At 40.6% G+C, this 19,096-nt stretch overlaps 3 protein-coding genes across 3 annotated transcripts; 1 reads left to right on the top strand and 2 right to left on the bottom strand.

Moving 5' to 3' along the window:
* Positions 1-3,514, bottom strand: cdnf (cerebral dopamine neurotrophic factor). Its single transcript, XM_058626046.1, has 4 exons — positions 3,431-3,514; positions 2,402-2,529; positions 2,035-2,176; positions 1-1,938 (listed from the first exon to the last, which is right to left on the bottom strand). Exons 1-4 carry the CDS (start codon positions 3,501-3,503, stop codon positions 1,766-1,768), a joined length of 516 nt encoding a protein of 171 aa, XP_058482029.1. The 5' UTR covers positions 3,504-3,514; the 3' UTR covers positions 1-1,765.
* A 642-nt stretch (positions 3,515-4,156) lies between these two features.
* On the top strand, positions 4,157-14,544 carry hspa14 (heat shock protein 14). Its single transcript, XM_058625186.1, has 14 exons — positions 4,157-4,279; positions 5,355-5,435; positions 6,978-7,060; positions 8,062-8,110; positions 8,275-8,380; positions 9,208-9,298; positions 9,403-9,507; positions 10,073-10,234; positions 10,878-11,033; positions 11,623-11,725; positions 12,318-12,533; positions 13,767-13,931; positions 14,017-14,084; positions 14,361-14,544. The coding sequence occupies exons 1-14, from the start codon at positions 4,223-4,225 to the stop codon at positions 14,437-14,439; spliced, it is 1,521 nt and encodes a 506-aa protein (XP_058481169.1). The 5' UTR covers positions 4,157-4,222; the 3' UTR covers positions 14,440-14,544.
* Positions 14,545-15,758: 1,214 nt separating this feature from the next.
* On the bottom strand, positions 15,759-18,002 carry prl2 (prolactin 2). Its single transcript, XM_058625915.1, has 5 exons — positions 17,915-18,002; positions 17,575-17,762; positions 17,284-17,391; positions 16,910-17,092; positions 15,759-16,129 (listed from the first exon to the last, which is right to left on the bottom strand). Exons 1-5 carry the CDS (start codon positions 17,937-17,939, stop codon positions 15,935-15,937), a joined length of 699 nt encoding a protein of 232 aa, XP_058481898.1. The 5' UTR covers positions 17,940-18,002; the 3' UTR covers positions 15,759-15,934.
* Positions 18,003-19,096: the final 1,094 nt, after the last annotated feature.

The following is a 19,096-nucleotide window of genomic DNA, read 5'->3' as shown; positions in this document are numbered from 1 at the left end:
TTTGTTTGTGTTCAGATTTATTCATACAACACAACACACAAACAATTCACAATAACACTGTAATATTGAAGTATCAATTGACAACTTTTTTGTGTTAGAACTAAGGTTGGCAATCTTTTCTCACATCCTAATAGCCATTAAAAGGCCACAATTGCAAGTTTTTTTCCCGATGGACTAATGGTGCATTTCATTTGTAGTCGGAATTCGGAATTTCTGAGGTCAGGGGGCGGACTTCCAACTCAGAAACTTAGAGCAACCAGTCTCAGACTCTGTCATGAACGTGTGCATCGTTTTGTCATTTTGCCATAGGCCCCTCCCCTGTCCCAAAGCACTCTCAGGCGGCCCAGTCCGCTCCTCTCGCAGCAGTCCCTCCCAGCTGCGGTCGGAACAAGAGAGGTTCACCCCTCCACGTCCAGACTGCAAATTAATCGCACATTAATCGACCCATAAATGTACTTTTTTGTCTAAAATAAATAATGGTTTGCAACAGGCATTTCTAACAATGACTAGCCCGAGGTATGTTTACGTCTGTTTTTTTTCCCAACTTCTTTGGTTCTCAGGCCTGGGTCATACTTTTTATGCATTACATGTTCGCAGAGAGTCACTTTGCGTTCCATTCGTACATAACAATTATGCCTTTTCATTATACAGTTCTGGCACTACTTGGCTCAACTCGAATCGACTCTACTCAGTTTGGTCTCAGGCCCTTCGTTTTCCATTACTTCACAGTACCTCCTCAACGTGGGCGGGGTCGTCATAGCACGGCTGCATGAAACGGCTGTGACGGCGTTTTATACGCAACACAAAGAAGTTATTTTCCGTGCACTGAATCATTAGAATAAGTTGATTTGAATCACCGAATCGTTCAGTACTTCCTGCATGACCGGAGCGCAGACTGAAATATAGCTGAGCGGGTTGTGATTCGGCTCACAATCACCAGTTTTTGCCAGGGCTTTTGTTAAATATTGAGATTTGAGAAATGTTCTTGATAAATGTTGGCGATGAATGCATGTCTCTGGATGTTTAAGTCTTTTTAACTGATCTAAGACGTCGCGCTCCTGACTTCCAGTGACGACACTCACTGTCAATCAGTCTGTTGACGTCATATTTGAGTATCATCTGAGCTCGCTTGGAACCTCACCAGAGCAGGTACTAAAAAAAAGCACCAGGTACCAGGTACTATCCCTCATGGAAAAACAAAAAGAACTAGTCGAGTTGAGTCAAGCCGAGCCAAGTCATGCTGGAATTATATAATGGAAAAGCTCCAATAGAGTCCAGTTTTCAGTGCCAGTACCTGGGAGTTTGCTCTTTTGACGCATAGTCAGCGTGCACCCAAACTGTAAGGGTGCTTGATAACGTGTGTGTAGGGTGTGTGTACACCCCAGCGGAAATGAATGGATCATGACGTTGAAGTTATTTAAAATGACCCGCATGTGAGTAATTCCAAAAGTATCCAGCTGCAGCCTGTAGCTAACATTCACGGCACAGCCCCTTTGACGGTAAGGATCAGGGTTGGGGTTATTAAGGAAGGTATGGGAGTCTAAAGTAATACACCTGCCAACTTTTACACCAACCAAATAAGAAAGAAAATCAAAACACAAATAGACAGAGAAACAAAATAGAAATTGGACAGTTAAGTTAGATTCATAATGAGATAAAGGGAAACAAATTCATCAAGTCAAGTTAAGTCAGTGCATGTCAATACTTAAGACAAGTGAATACAGGTCTACTGACTTATTTGAAGTGTAGATAGAGTGATTAGGATTCATAGCTCCATAGTGTGAATGTGCTGCGGTGCTTTCCTCTGGATGAGGCTGACAAACTCGTGTTTCTCCAGGCAACCTCGACACTCTTCTCCCCAGGACGCTAAGATGTTCCTCAGCTCAAGAACCCTCAGCTTCCCGAGTCCATCACTGCTCAGATCTTTCAGCTGAGACTCTGCACACAAACACAAAAGAAAAAAAACAAATACCTTCTTATCTTATACCCAAATAAACAGTTAGCCTTTTGTCATGCGTTTGGAACATGTGTTACCATATCTAAGCTGACAAATCTGTGTGTCAGTGCTGCTGAGACGCTGACAGATCTTCTCCACGGGGACGTGGGAGGCCAGAGGTTGTGACACTGATGCCGTGACACGTGTCGCTGCATCACTGCTGGCTCCAAGGTAGTAACACTAGGACAACCCCAGAACATCATAAACTTACATAATTATCTATCTCACACATAAAATAAAAACATGAAAATTGTGCCAATCTCAGCAAGGTGATCTGACCAAGTGTAGTAACCAAACTGTATGTGTAAATTATTGTCTATGCAGCTGTGATTTCAAAAGCAAAAAAAATAAAAAAGAATAATAATGAGGTAAATTATTTAGGACGTAATGCAACTCTCTCCTCACCAGCCTGGCCTCCTTCCCCTGCGCGACAGTGCAGGCTTGGTCCAGCTCCTCCTCCACCAGAGCAGGGGTCAGCTCCTTGTGGGCCGAAGTCAGGCTGTCATAGAGTCTGTGGAGAAAACCCACACACACTGCACACCACACACCACAATGCACACCAGTTCACTGTTAGTGGTACTAATCATTGCTCTTCAATGCTGCTCATATCTGGACTGGATTTATCAGTCACATTTTTTTTCATCTCTTTACAGTTCATGCAGGGGTGTTGCAACAGGATAGATAAAGTGTGCAATTATTACCCCTAATTTTAAATCATTTAAATTATCACTTGTTACTGTTTGTTTACACATTTGCAGTGTGGATTCTCCTCATCTATGTTGAATGGAGCAGTGTCAAACAGGGCCAAACTGCATTGTGGGTTAGTCGCATTGTTGTTGTTGGAGATTATCCCACGTTTTTAGGAAGTGGTGTTAGTGTGGTGATACTGAACTTGAACTTGAATCAAGTAAACCAGTTTAATTTTTTTAAACTAAGAACACTATTTAGATATCTAAATATATCTAAAGATATCTAGATTTCTTTACTATGTTAAAATGTTTTTTTCTGCATACACTATTCAAAGCTGCTTAGTTTGCTTATGACTTGGGCCGGCTCTGCCTGAAGCAATATTTATAGGTTGATGTACTTCTGTCTGTACTTCAATGTGTGCGTATTTAACTTTGAAACAGTGTCAAAGCCCTTTTGAAGCAATTCAGTGGTAAAATCAATACATTTTATTTTGTGAAACAAGTTCCCTCACAGTTTTTCTCCTGACATCAGACATGAGCGCTACAGATGAATATGTTCTCTATATACATTAGGTCTAGATCTATAGAAATAGCCAGGCAGGGTACAGAGGAGAGACGTGTGCAGCCACAGACACTGAGCTGACTGTGATATTTAAAATAAACACCAGTGCTCTACATTATCAGAGTCATATATCACAGCCAGAACTTGTACAGAACGTGTGCTCACACCATGCTGTTGTCTAACCTTCACAGCTGCCAGCAGCAGAAGAAGAAGTCCCTCTGAAAAACAGAAGAATGACAAGAGACAACACCAACATGGTGGCGTGTGTGGTTAATAATAACTACTGTGGAGCCCCTGCCAAGATATTCTGGGTCAACTGCACTGCCTTGTTTTACAGCACATGTCCTGCAGGGTGCAGTATACTAACGTGTGAAGTACCTTCTCTGAGGCACCTTCATCATTGACATTACTCTTTTTGCCTGCATGTACTCACAGTATGTTCAATTATTAATATCTTGATTGAGCCAATGTATGTATTTCATTTTATTCATATGAATAAAACTGGAACGGATGGGACCCAAAGTTCTGGGTCTTGTAAAAAAAGATTTTTGTGGATAAAAAAAAAAAAAAAAAAAATATATATATATATATATATATATACATATATATATTTACTTTATAAGTTGTATTTAACTTTTGGAAATGAAAAACTAATCTGGGAAAGGTTTCACGGGTGGAGCAATTATGCTTGACCTGAAACTGGGATTGTAAAGTTAAAAAAGTTGTTACTTTTTATCTGAATCTGTAAGAGTGTTTTCATTGTTTCATTTCTGTTTAAAATATTTGTAATCAACTTAATCGACAATAGAAACTACTTAGTGTATATCTTCGTGAACCTTACAGGCGTCATTCTTGCGTTTGCGATGTGGCACAGAATAGGCTTTTATTCTGAAAGGGCTTTACCGGAAGTTGTTGCTGGGAGCGGAACCGGGTCGCACCTCGTGTGTTCCGGTCTTGGAAGTGGGAGCATTCAGCATGGCTGCTATAGGGGTGCACTTTGGGTATACATGCGCGTGTGTGGCGATATTTAAGGTGAGTGACGCAAAATGTTCCTGTCTCACTCATCACGTTGCTTGTATAAATGGATAATTCAGTGACAGCGGGTTATTTTCTTAGCGCCGCGTTTGTCTGTCTGTCTGTGTTCAGCTGCTAACGACCAGTGTCCGGACACTATGAATAAAATGCATGTCATGAGTGATGGGTGATAGCTCTGATAGCGTCGGTAAAGATGAAAAGCCACTACCAGTGCCACCACCAAACATTTTCCTAGTTGAGAATGTGTTTTCCGTTAAAAGTATGCTGAAATTCCCAACCCTAACCACAGAATGGAGCATGACAGGAAATGCTGTTGGGGAAACAATTCTTATTCGGGACGAAATTAAATCCAACACCAGTCACTTTTAATTCAGTCTTTTAAAGTACAATTCCGCTGTGTTCATTGAAAAAAACCCAAAAACATTAATTTGCTGAAAAGTTGACCCTACGGCAAAGTTTTCATTCATTGGTTCATTTTAACATTGACTGTTGTCTGCCCAATCTGAACAAAAGTTAATACTTAAGGCTTTGCGGTATCTAGGGTTGTTATTACATTATATGTATTAAAGTATCAAATATTAATCTTTTATGAATACACGTGTTGGTCAATGAAATTAGCAACAAAACAATTGGCCATGGAAATAATGGTTAATTCTCGGTCTATAGTGTAGTGCTAGTATTCAGTGTTGTAAGATGTCTGTTCCTTGATGCACTGGTGTTTACATACATGCATACCAATTTACCAAATACGAAATATTTCTGATTTCACTTGCAACATTATTTTTTAAAATCGTCTGCAGTTCAATAGTCACTCTGCAATAGATTTGAAATGTGATGGAGCATTACCTCATGACATGGTCAAATCATTAAAGTACCTGTAGAAGTAGATGATAACATTTGTTTTACCCACTGCAGGTGCTAGCATAATAAGTAACAATAAACAAGGAGTGTGATGGACTGGCGACCTGACCAGGGCGTACCCCGCCTTTCGCCCTATGTCAGCTGGGATTGGCACCAAATGCCTGACGTAAATAATTTGTTACTAAAATTATGTGTGTGTATGTGTGTTCAGGATGGGCGCGCTGAGGTGGTGGCCAACGATGCCGGAGACAGAGTGACTCCAGCTGTGGTTGGCTACAGAGACACTGAGCAGGTACAGTGAGGGTGTTTTTCACTTTTCCCCCAGACTGGCATGAACTCAGATCAGTCTGTTTCACACTCCTGGTTTAGGACCATACCAAATCAGTTTGAGGTCACAACTTTGCTGTCTCGATGCACAGTGAAGAAAACCATCACAATGCCGCATTTTCAAGCCTATTACTTCTCTGACATGTGGTTGCTATGCGTCTACAGAGATGTAACACTTTACAGACACACACTGACTATATTTTCCATCTACTGACTGTCACTTGGTGTGTTCCCATCAGCATGCGTTTATGTACATTGTCAATTTGCACATAAAAATACTAGAGATGGGCACGATTATTCACTTGATTATAAAAAGTCACATGAAAAAAACACACGATATCCGATTTTTCCAAAGCTAATTCAAACCACATACTCGCAGCATGACTTGAAAGACAACAACATCTATGACATAGATCCGGGGAGTAGGAAGCTAATTGGAGGCTTATTAAATGATCGTCACAGTGGAAGGCAATAGCTAAATAATCAGAAGAAAGTTTGTGCTGCGGCTTTACATAATCATTTGGGACAGAGAAAGACATAGATTTCTGTCATCCATTTTGTTTATTTTGTTTAGACTATTGTTTTTCCGGGCTGAGGCCTGTACCTATAGAAATCTATGTGGAAGACTAGACTAGACATGTCAATATGGAGACACGTATATCGAATGTGAACAGTTGGTCAGGAAGATCAGATTCTGATCGGACACGCATACAAATCCGATTTGGGCTGCAGTCTAAACAAGGTCCATTATCACGGGGTGGCAGCGGCAGCAAGCATTTAGTTAGTGGACTTCATATGTGTTTGCAGAAGTGATGACATTTACCAGTGTCTTTGAATGCATCTCGTTAGCTGCTCCTGTCAGCTCAGCACACTATGAACCCTGCGTTATTTACATGCACTGGAGTTTAAATTTTAGAATATTTGATGAATAATACCATATTCAAATAGCCTTTTTGCTAGAAATGCCTATCCCTTAAAAATACCTGAATGGAATTACACCACATTACAAATATTTAATCTAATATAACGATTAGTGATTGAGGGAGTTGGAAAATTTGGTTTGGTGATAAAAGGTTGACTTGAGTGAGTGCAATGGCAACACTTTTGGCAAATAAAAGAGGACATTTACAAATCATTTGACTTCTGATCATGTGGAGAAAGAGTGGAAACGGCAGATGAGGAAAACATTTCTTCACTTAGTGCAAGAAGCAAATGTCACTAATTGAAAACTGAAGCAGCAAGTAAACATTACCATATATCAGCTGTCGGTGCTTTATTAAGTCATCCATTTGTGCCTTGTTATCCTTCTGTGGTGACATGCACATTTTCTTTTACTAAATCTTTTGAAAGAATCTGTTAAAATTTGCTAGTGTGTATAAAATTCATTCAGTGTAAGAGGAAATCACGAACTGTTAAAGAAAATGCTTACAGTCATTTGTGTCAAAGCCTCTCTACTCTCCGCAATGGACCAGTCTGACTCAGTGATGTTGTTTTTAACCTCCTGCAGATTGTAGGCATCGCAGCGAAACAGGGACGAGTCCGCAACGCTGCCAACACAGTTGTCAGAGTGAAGCAAGTGCTGGGGAGAAGGTGATACTCATGTTTATCCTGTTTGCTTGTGTTGTCTGCACAATAACACAATAACACCTTTTGTTTTTGTGGATTCTCAACTTACTAAATGAACCACATTAACACGTTTGTGACACTAACAAGTTATGAATAGATTGTGTATTTATATTAGTGCAGTACACATTCCATGTATACCTGTTTTTTTAATGATATCTCTTGCATTTCTAAACATTTGACAAAATGCAACTCTGCTTTTTGTCTCTGGTCAACGTTCTGCCCCAAAACACTTGAAGTCATGCTTTTTAGTAATGTTAATAATGTTGTGTTTTTATAAAAACAATTTGGTAATATTTTAGTGGCCCATTTTCTCAAAGCTTGTAGATACAAACGAAATGGACAGAAGACTCCGCCCTTCCTTTTGAAAAAATAAAAAAACAAAGTTTAACACTGGGATAATACTGTGAATGGCAGGATAATTATTGTATTATCATACAGTCCCATTCCTATTACATACATTATGTATACTAGAGCTGCAACTAACGATTCTTTTTATAATCGATTAAACTGTTGATTATTTTCTCGATTAATCTGGAAATGATGTTCTCAAATGTCTTGTTTTGTCTACAAACTAAAATGATTGACTTTTAATGATTTTTTTTTTATCCAGAGCAAAGAAATTAAGAAAATATTCACATTTAAGAAGCTTAAACAATCTTGTTTTAATCATGAAAAGCTTCAAACCGATTATTCGATTATCAAAATAGTTTCTATTAATTTAGTAATAATCGATTCATTGATTAATCGTTTCAACTCTAATGTATACGTAGAAGTGTTGAATTTGTATGAATTGTATGACTGATCCATTGTATATTCCCTCATATGTCTTGCTTATAAAACATGTTAATTAAAGTCCTTTAAATAATGACATGTACAATTCATACAATTAATAACATAAATATTCGGCAGCCCCTTATATCACTGACTAAACCTGTTTCTCTCTTTTTCTGTCTCTTCATGTACAGCTTTATTGATCCGGAGACACAAACTCACAAAACAGAGACCAAGTGTCAGGTGAGTTTCTTCACATATCCACACCAAAGGTGTCAGTTGTCCCTGTTAATAGAAAGATTACTTGCTAGTTTGCGCTCCCATTTTGATTCTTGAGCCCACACAGTATTGACTGTGAGCTGCTGAAGCAGAGAACTGTCGGTGTGAGCGCTGGTTGTTGTGTTCAGGTGGTGGACAGAGACGGGAAGCCTTACTATGAGATCACAGCAGGGGAAAACCCTCGGTATGTTGCTCCAGAGGACGTGGCTAAACTCATCTTCCATAAAATTAAAGGTAACGCACACACACACAAATGATGTGATATTTCTTTTGTACACCTGCCTGGTAAATTCCATTAGATCCTCCAGAATATCTTCAATACTAGTTTATGCTGAAAATGGCACTATTTTGACAGTCAGATTTCTGTAGCTGCTGCAGATCAGTAGAGCCCTCTGCCTGACAATGTGAGGAATTGCAGCTCTTTTATTACTCGTCAAAACAACATCAAATGTCTGTTTAAAGCTGCTCAGCTGTGTGCACATTCAGATGTTTGACATTTGATGGTCTTTGAGTAACATTTTTGAGAAGCAGCCATGTTTGTTGTGTACTATAGGTTCTCTGTGTAAATACTGTTTGATGCTGTATCACATATTCTGCAGACTGAAGAAAACACCTTTGTTTCTCACAGATCTGCACAGATATCACACAGCAATCATTTTAAATAAATAAATAAATATGTTGTTCAAATGAAAATGAGAATAATTACATAGAAATTACCATTCCCTCTCGTATCGTGAATCATATCGCAATCGAAATTTCAGTCAAAATAATCGTAATTATATATTTCTTCTAAATTGTTCAGCCCTATAGTTGGGATCAAATTGCCACTGCATGTATGTTCAAGCTGAGCAAAACTGTATGAGGCACTCTGCGTGATTTTCACAGTTTATGCCCCAGGCTTTGGAGAAATCCAGAGCAGATAAAAACACAACACGGAACAACAGTTGGATGTACAATAAGCAGCCAGTCACGTGACAGATGGCCTTTACGTCCCTCACCTAGTCTCTCGTCTCCTTCACTGCATGCCTAACACTCGACTGATGGTTTGTATTTTTCCACAGAAACGGCTCAGTCAGCTGTGGGCTCTGACGTAACTGAAGTGGTCATCACGGTGCCCTTTGAGTTTGCACAGGCTCAGAAGCGAGCTCTGAGGTAGGTTACACTCTTCTGTTATCGTGATGTGACGCATGGAATTTTTTTTTATTTTATTGACGCACCAAGACTCTGTGTTTTTTGTTGTTGTTGCTGTTGCACAGAGAGGCAGCTGAAGCTGCGGGGTTCCATGTGATGAGGCTGATCCATGAGCCCACTGCTGCTCTGCTGGCCTATGACATCGGACAGGACAGTCACTCTGGAAAGAGGTATGAAAGTTGAAAAGTATCTCCTTTGTGTGCTGGGTCTGGTGAGATGGAGTGCTGGCTTTCAGGATAAAAAGGAAACTTGTATTGATTGATTTAAATTATTGATTTATATACATATACACTTATTTAGTTTTTCTTGAGTCATAGTTTACAGTAACTACCTCACAATTCAATGCTTTGTTGTTGTTTTCTGGTTGCCAAGCAACGAAATTCAGTTGCCAGTTTCACTGCTGTGTTTTCTGTGCAATGACAATAAAAGGAAGTCTAAGTCTAGGGTTGATTTAAAAATTTTACTTTTGTCTTAATGGACCTCTCGCCTCATTCCGAGTACTCAGGTCTTATTCAGGTCAAATAACTAGATGCCTGAAACCCAAACTATTGAATGATTTACCTTTAGCTTATGTTTCATTGTTTTATGTACCTTTTTGGTACCTTGCTGTTTACTTTGTAAAGCACTGTAGGAACAACCCTGTTTGTTTTTAAAAAAATTAATTTGACTTGACTTTTCAAAATGAACTGATTACCAGACAGTTTGCTCTCATGGTGCTCTGCTCTGTGTCCACAGCCACGTCCTGGTGTATAAACTTGGCGGGACGTCCCTGAGCGTGACGGTGTTGCAGGTCAGTGGCGGAATGTTCCGGGTTCTCAATACCCAAACTGACCACAACATCGGAGGAGAGAGCTTCACTGAGGCCTTGGCCCAGCACCTGGCGGCTGAGTTCAAACGGTAACTAAAGTGGTCACCAGAGCAGGGAAATCAACTTGATTACTGTAGTGGTTTTGACTTGGTGTCAAACTTAGTCCACAACACCCAAGATAGAAAAATTTACCCAAGCTTTAGTGAGCTAATAAGCATGCTATTTGACTAAGATATAACAATGCTTCTGAGTGGTTGTCTCAAAGTGGACAGGAAGATACGACCAGCTCATTCACCAAAGGAGAGGAGGATGACAAAGGCTTAATGTGTGTGTATATTTGTGTGTGTGTTGTTTTCAGAGGCTGTTGCTTGTTTAATGAACAGATTAACAATCTGCTAAAATGAAATAATTTTACCATAAGGCATAATGTTTTGGTAAAACAGATTTGATAAAATTGGTCATTCAGGAATCTGTATCAAAGTCCCAGAGCTCCAGTGTTCAACACACACACAAACAGTTATTACGCCCACAGGTCAGGTGACTATAGGTGTCCCTAAACCAACGGAACAGTTTTCACTTGTGTTGTAGTGTGTCTTCTGTTTTAAAATACACTAGCCCAAATCAGGATCCCCATGTGTTTCCCCCTCACACATGCTGAACCTCCGTCACATCCTCCAAACCTCACCGCTGCCCTCATTATTATTCTCCTGTGTATGTGTGTGTGTTGTGCAGCACCTTCAAGCACGATGTGAGCAGCAATGCCCGGGCCATGATGAAGCTGATGAACGGAGCCGACATGGCCAAACACTCGCTGTCCTCGCTGGGAACGGCCAACTGTTTTGTCGACTCCTTGTACGACGGCATTGACTTTGAATGCAATGTCTCGAGGTGAGATGAGAAGTGACAAATATGGTTCCTAATTCTTTTTTCTGCAGGGTCCACTGGCCTCCACACACATATCCATATAGAAACACTCGAAAACATGTCATATAGTATTGTTTACTGCTTGACAGAGGAATATGTTGTAGCTTGCTTTACCCATCAGGTATGTGCAGCGCACAAGTTTTGCAGTGTTAAAGCAACGCTAAAAGTGTCAATTTAACAATAATTCTGATTAGGACAATGGCGTGTATGGATTCATCAGCTGCCGAAAAAACACTGCTAATACAGTATGAAGTGGGTACTAATGGGTGATCAGAAAAGGAGCAAAAAGAAAAACTTAACAGATAAAATGTAATAGATAAGTGAACGAGTACATAAAGGTGTTATATAATTAAAAAAATGAAAGGAGTACAATAAGAAACAAAGGATGAGATAAACTAGAACATGATAACATAATAGGTGCAGTAAGGTAGAATTACAAAATCAAAGTTTGTGTAGAACTGCACGACATGGAGTGGTGATGTTTTGTCTTTACTGGCTGTGTGGATAAATTACTGCTATGAACGTGACGACCTCTTGTCTTCTGTTCCCTCAGAGCGCGATTTGAGCTGCTCTGCTCGCCACTCTTCAACAAGAGCATCCAGCCAATCAGAGCCATGCTGGAGGAGGCGGGGCTGTCCACCAGCGACATCAACAAGGTAGAGAGAATGTTGCTGAATCCACCGCAAATCATAGACCATATACATATATATATATATATATATATATATATACATATATAAAGTGGACATGATCTTCCAGTTTTGTCTGTTGAAGCTAATCAGGAAGTACTAATATTTTGTATAGCCACTAGGGGGTCACTTATCTGATTTTTGGTGGATTTACAGTTGATTTTTACCAGTAAACATTTTCCTGAGGAGTTCTGCAATGGATTGTGATGTCAGTTTTGTAATTTATGTTGCCATTTAGAGGAAAATGGATGATAAATACTGTCAATGACTGGCTGAGAGCTAGTATCGTCCAATAGGAGCCTGCTGTTAGCAGGTGAAACCTGTGAATTTTCCATTTGTAAGACCTCAAAAACTAGGGATGAATCTCAATATTCAGTATCGATATCGGTCCTATACTGGTCAAAATCACTGGATCACATATTGGACATATGAAGATGTCAAATCCAATGCAATCCAAAAATCATATATATATATATCCTATATATATTGCATGCTTCATTATGCACAGACTCGTGCAACATCATTTTAGCTCAGTCATGTTGTGACCGTGTGTTTTAAGGTGGTTCTTTGCGGCGGCTCGGCCAGGATCCCCCGCCTCCAGCAGATGATCAGGGACTTGTTCCCTGACGTGGAGCTTCTCAGCTCAGCGCCCACTGATGAGGTCATCGCAGTGGGAGCAGCGCTGCAGGCAGGTCTGCTGGTCGGCAGAGAGAGCCTCGCCCCCGAGGAGGAGTCCGTCATGGTGGATGTTTCTGCCACAGATATACTCATGAAGGTGAACTGGTGGAAATATTCAGCACTGAGAATGCAAATGCATGTTACTAGGCGTGGGAGGATGTGAATATTTACTGTCATGATTATCCAAACTAAACAAAAATTTACAGCGTTATTTACAGTATTATTGTGATAAATGTTAAAAATATTCTTTAAAATCTTCTCTTCATCTTAGGGTTATGGTTTAAAAATTCTGTGAATTTTCTAAATTTGAATTTACAGGAATAAACTGGACATTTTCAACTTGAATATAGTTGGTAAATATTATACTGTAGCCTAATTGTGGCTAAAACAATCAGGTTTGATGCAAATACAGTTGAATATCAGTGCTATTCTTCAATCGTGGACACATAGCACCCTACATACAGGGCTACTGAGGCCACACCCCCTACATGCACTGATCATTCCTCCATCACATGACATCACTGGTGATTTCTAGAAACCTAAACTATTGAAGTTATGTAAGATGTTATGAGGTAGACATTTGGTCTTTGGTGTTAAATTTTAACTAGCAAATATTAAATAAGATGTATTACACTAGCTAACTTGCTGGTAAACCAGATAGAAAACATCCTCTAAACATCTATTGTTAACTAGCTATAGATAGATAATGATATATCTATATATACAAATGAATCTGCATCTTGTTTTTTTTAATTGCATCATTTTGCATGCGTGTCTTATGCAAAAACAAAATTTTCATATTTGTATATGACAGTTTCTTTAATTTATCCAAATTTTCCAGTTCATTCTCAGTTTCCAATTTGGAATATTTCTGGAAATTTCCCAGGAATGTTTGCAACCCTAGATAGGATCATGAGTAGAAGAGTCATAGAGCTTCAGATGAACACATGCAGCAACTATATTTTGTCCTTCATTTTCTGAAACAAAGCCTTAATGTCAGAACGGGTAAACCTCAAAGCTGATTTACATTGATTGACGATCCATCTATTTTGACGCAGGATGCGTCTTCACAGTAAATTCAGTAAAATCAAAACATCCTGGAATGACTGGAAAGATCTAGACTCCCCGTTGCAGCATTTTAAACGGAATCCAGCAAGCAATTTTAAGCCACTCAGCCATGAAATATGAATGATTTTCCAGATTCGGATGATCAAACTTTTGTTATAAGTACTTTTTCTTTATGGTTATGCAATAAATTGGTACATTGTCCCATCTCTACATGTAAGAAAGTCATTCCTGATCTCTCTGTGTGGCTCTGTGGCACATACAGGAGGTGGATGAATCCGGAGCTGAGGTGTTCACCGTCCTGGTTCCGTCCGGCACGCCTCTTCCTGTGCGCAGACATCACATCCTGAGTGGAGGAGGGAACCTGTCCTCCATCTGTCTGGAGATTTACCAGAGACTTGTCACAGCGCAGCCAATAAAACTAGCCAAGGTACAAAAGAGCAAGAGCTGTAGATGTAGAAATGTAGATTTGGATTGAAATAAACCATATATCTGCTTGCACTGTGAATGTACAGATAATCCTGAGAGAGCTGCAGCCCAAAGAAGAGAACCACAACATTGACACCGTAGTGACCATGAAAAGGTAAAAAGGACTGTGTGGTCTGAACTTAAGTGTTTTTGTTCAAATATTTATGTTACCATGATGCTGTTAGGGATCTGTTTACTGAGTGATATACATATACTGTGTATATATAATTGAGTGTATTTCATAAATGTGTTCAGTATGATAAATATGATCCCTTATCACAATATGACGATATCTAAAATGTAATGCCATATTTTGTCTTGTGTCTTGATATAATATCGAGCCCTAAATCGGTGGCACCTTTGGTTTATTCGGATTGTTTGTGTGTTGCAGGGACGGCACCCTTCATGTCTCCTGTGTAGAACATGACACTGGACGGTCTCAGGCTGTCACCATACCAGCAGCATCCTGAAATGAGTGATCTGCAGTCTAACCAACACATCAGTTCACAATGTCAATCCAGTGTTTTTTTTTGTTTTTTTTCACCTAATAAACCTAATAAAAGTTTTTATGCTCAGTTACTCTCTGGATATTTGTGTGATCACAGGGAATAATGACAAATGCATCCGCTTAAAACCTATGTTTGTACAGGGTTTTAAACCAGCTCACGTGTTTTGTGATTTTGATGTTTATATGGATTTACTCAGTGACTTCACTTTCTACCTGTAAAAAACTGAGATAGGCCTTGAGATTCAGCTTCCTTTAGTTAGTCCATCAGCGATGACTACGTTGGTACCTCATAGAACCAGACCTGAATTATCACTTTAACACAAATACCTGTTTACATGCACTTGCGCAGTAGTGTCATGTGCAAACAATGCTCTCTGAGCATATCGGTACCGAGCAGCCCATTGAGGTGTCAATAGAGGCAGCAATGAATGGTTTTGGCAGGACTAGAAAAATCCAATGAGCATCCAAAAAGTCTCTGATGCTCACATGGAGTCATTGTTGGAGGAAGTAAAAAGGAAAACTGTTGGCTGGCTGTCTTATGAGAGAAGTGAAAGAAGACAGGGGCTTGAGGACCGTTAAATATATGAAAGAAGCTATGGTAACATCTATTTTTTACTCTTTCTGAATAAAAAATCATTGTCTATGAACTGTCTCTACTAAAACTAAAGTTGTCTTTGACAAGCTCAGCTTCAGGCTTTCACTTTAGCCATGTCTCTTCTTCTCCGAGTGGAATGGTTCAGTTTGGTAAAGTACGATTTTTTTTTTACCAGATCTAACCATTCCATTCTTTGGCATCCTTCCCTTGGGATACCAGAGTAAAATGCTACAGTATGGTCAGCTGATTGGGGCGACAGAAAAACAATTGGTGTAAATATCCCATGTAAGTCGAGGCAAATGCTTGCAAAAAAAAAAAGAACTGCATTTCTTCCATTGTTGTCCGTGTCACATTCAGTCTTGTTGTCGTCGCACCATCACGCGACGCAGCCCACACGCCTCCTACCAAGTAAAGATACAGTTCTCAGTTGAAACACAAGCCTGACCCAGAGCTTTACCGTTCCAGAGTGTACCAGGATGGAAACACGGGAACTGTGTGGCTGTTTATCAGTCATGAAGCTTCGGTTTTGGCCTCAGCTTGTGTAGAATTGACAAAAACAAAACCCGTAGCATCCATATGTCTGAAATGTTTTCAATTGTTTACGATATTTAATCAAGATATACAGTCCAGTATCATATTTGACACTATTTAATCCATAGTTTGTCCACACTGTATCCTATCAGGCATGAGGCGGTTACAGTAGCACTTCATGATAGGAGTGAACATGCGGTATGTGTGTAATGCCATGCAAATAAATCACAACAAGAGCTACAGCTTTATCTGTGTCGTTACAGAACTGAAGCACTTGCTTTTTCAGTGCATTTGGGATTTTTGTTTGTAAGTTTCAGTTTTCCGGGGGCCTTTAGCATCCATGCTCGGGAACAATGCGACACTGGAGGATCTTCAGGTAGTTCTGGACCTTGTTGGAGTCTCGGCGGAAGCAGTAGAGGAGGTCATATTCTTTCATCAGCCGCCACTCGGCACTGTCAGGCGGCAACAGGGCTTCAGAAGATGCTTGGCTGCTGACAGAGTCACTCATCATGCCCAAGAGCTGCATCTGGAGCAGAGAAGTTAAAAATGTATCATCACAACAAACGAACACACACACAACGCTACGGTGGTGAGAGGAGTGGTGAGGATTTCTGATGACATCATCAGCATACGGAAGTGCCGATCCACTTCGCAGAGCCCAGGAAAATAATAAAACCCTATTTTCTCAGCAGTGGCTGAACTGTTTGTTCTGAAACTTTAGGGTTTCATAAACGAGGTAATGACGCAGATACACACACACGCAGCGTTAATTGGAGCTTCCGGTCTATGTCGCCTTTAAATGAAAAAAAATAACAAACATCAGTAACTCACAAAATAAATAAATGTGACGATTCTATTTTTATTTCGTATCAGCTCAGCTTGCTTGGAACCTCGCCAAAGCAGGTACCAAAAATAGCACCAGGTACTATCTCTAATGGAAAAGCATAAAAAAAAATGAGAAGAGTCGATTGGAAAAGTCCCCATTGTCTCAATGTAGTTTAGTTAAGCACTGAATTTGACAGTATTGTCAAATAGTGGGGAAAAAAAGTCTACTTGTCCTCGTTCAAACAAATGCATTGGTAAAGAATAAAGAATGGTGTCCTCACGTGGACACTCACTGTTTGTGAATGTGAACAATAGGTCATCTGAGGTTGACCAGCACCATGTTCACCTCTGTCTTATGACATAAAGGCTTTTATTCAACCTGACAAGACACTCAGTTCCTGAACGCTCTGTGACGCACCAGCTTCAGGCATCCACCACACACTCATGCCACCTCACACTGACGTAAGGCACGCGGCGGTACCTTCTCGGCCACTTTCTCGACGCCTTTGCGCAGCTCGTGCACCATGTCGCTCATCTCGAGGGCTTTGTCTGAGCTGAAGGTGGCGAAGTCGTGTTGGTGGTGAGCCATGTTCTGGTGGAAATGCCACAGAGGGTCTCTCCACGCCACCAGCAGCTTCAGAATCACCTCTGTCAGCTCCTCTCTCTGCAGAGCACGGGACACACAGGACGCTTTAAAAAACACAATCAAACTCCAGCTTTCCTTTAAATCAGGGCAGATGTAGCCCGATGGAGGACGGGATGATACAACAGTAGCCTGCACGTAAATGGATACAGCAGAGAATAAAAACATGAATGCAGGTAGAAGGGATGAGGACAATGGGGAGTTAAATTCACCGCCATTCTCTGAGCGTTCTCCTTGCCATTTGGTGTGAGGATAGCGGACGTGTGACAGTTGCGACCGACCCGACCAATTTGATTCTTACTGGGCAGGAAGTATTGCTCCTGAGAGGACAAACATGAAAGTGAGAACGAAACGTCAGCTTCCAGGTCGTCTAACTGTCAACTTGGTTACAAAACTTGTGAATAAAAATCGTACGTATGACCCGCGAATATCCTTATAATGAACATGGTCATCCAACTTCATTAGAAATGTACAGTGAGGGTGTTTTGCCTGAGGAGACTTACAAACTCGGAGTGGAGGTCGCTTGAAATGCCGTGCATCCTGGCTGAGTGCTGGATGACCCGCTCAAACAGGTTAGCCAGGGACAGGACGTGGCATCCAGCTTGGGCATTGGTGCAGATGGGTGCTGCGTCTGTACTGGTCAGTGTCCTGCACGGCACCAGACAGACCAACACCACCCATCCAACAGACGCTAGGAGATTGAAAGCAAAGAGCGTAAGGAACTGGATGGATGGATAGATAGATAGATAGATAGATAGATAGATAGATAGAGATAGATAGATAGATAGATAGATAGATAGATAGATAGATAGATAGATATGTGTGTGTGTGTGTGATTCCTACCTGATCTGAAGTTTCCTGACATCATTCAGGGTGCAGATGAGGTTTGGGCTCGGAGCCGAGGGTGCTGAGACTTCTTCTCTGCTCAAAGACCCCTGCAGCTTTATGTGAGGATCCCCTAGCGCGCCATTTAACTCTTTAACATCGATGAGGGAGAGGGGGAAGGAGACAAAAGGGGGCGGTGCCAAGGAAAGGGACGCACATATTAGCAGCTGTCCAGTGAGTCATATGAAACCACTGCAGTAGTGTGTTAGTCTAAAGATCTGTTAACACAGGTGAACACAACATGCATGCTGTATATACAGTACATATACACTGGAGCCAATCTAGCTGACAAAGGGAGGAACCCTGGACAGGTCAAACTCCTCCCACCAGGATCTTGAAGCATTGACCCTCTTACTGTGAGGCAACTATGCTAGCCACTGCTGCACCGTATGACCTCTGTGTTTTGTAACAATACAAACATACATACTGTATATCGGCCATGACATGGCAATTACTTTGTATCAAGCCACTGACAAATTCTGCTAACTTACAAACATAATATTCATATCCGATGAAAACAACAATAATAACTGTACAGTAATTTAAATGAAGCTCAACCTCGTCTAAAAATACACGTTTTTGTTTGGATGAATATACAGATTCAAATGCTGCTGTACGTGCACGTGAATCAATGTTTCAGACATGACCAGACGCTGGTGTTCAACGTGAGTCTGCTGCACGTTACACACACACACACACACACACACACACACAGAGAGAGGGGGCAGGAACAGTGCTGTTGGGCAGATGTTCTCATGTTGTCACATCCAGACTGACCTGCAGAGTAATAGGGTGACTGCTACAGCCGTACTTGCTCGTGGGCAGCACCTGCACATGCTTCGACCTTTTTGGTCCATTTTTACAGCACAGGAACTTCTTCTTGTATGACTTCACCGTGTGATGTTTTATGTCTTTTCCAAGAAACAAAACGTCCCTTTGATGCCACCGAAACTTTTAACTTTGAGGTCATTTAGTGACCAATATTTTGAGACACTTTTTTTTTTACTGTTATTGTACTAGAGCGTTGTCGTTTCTCTTTATTCTGAGGTTTACATCTTTGTTTTGAGTCTATGCACTTAAATATCGTTTCTTAAATGAGGTTTTTCATCTTAATTAATTTGCAGAGACTGTGATATAGTG

This window comes from Solea solea, chromosome 3 (genome assembly GCF_958295425.1).
Source record: "Solea solea chromosome 3, fSolSol10.1, whole genome shotgun sequence".
NCBI lineage: Eukaryota > Metazoa > Chordata > Actinopteri > Pleuronectiformes > Soleidae > Solea > Solea solea.
Note: the sequence above shows the minus strand (reverse complement) of the source record. Positions and strands in the feature narration are given on the sequence as shown.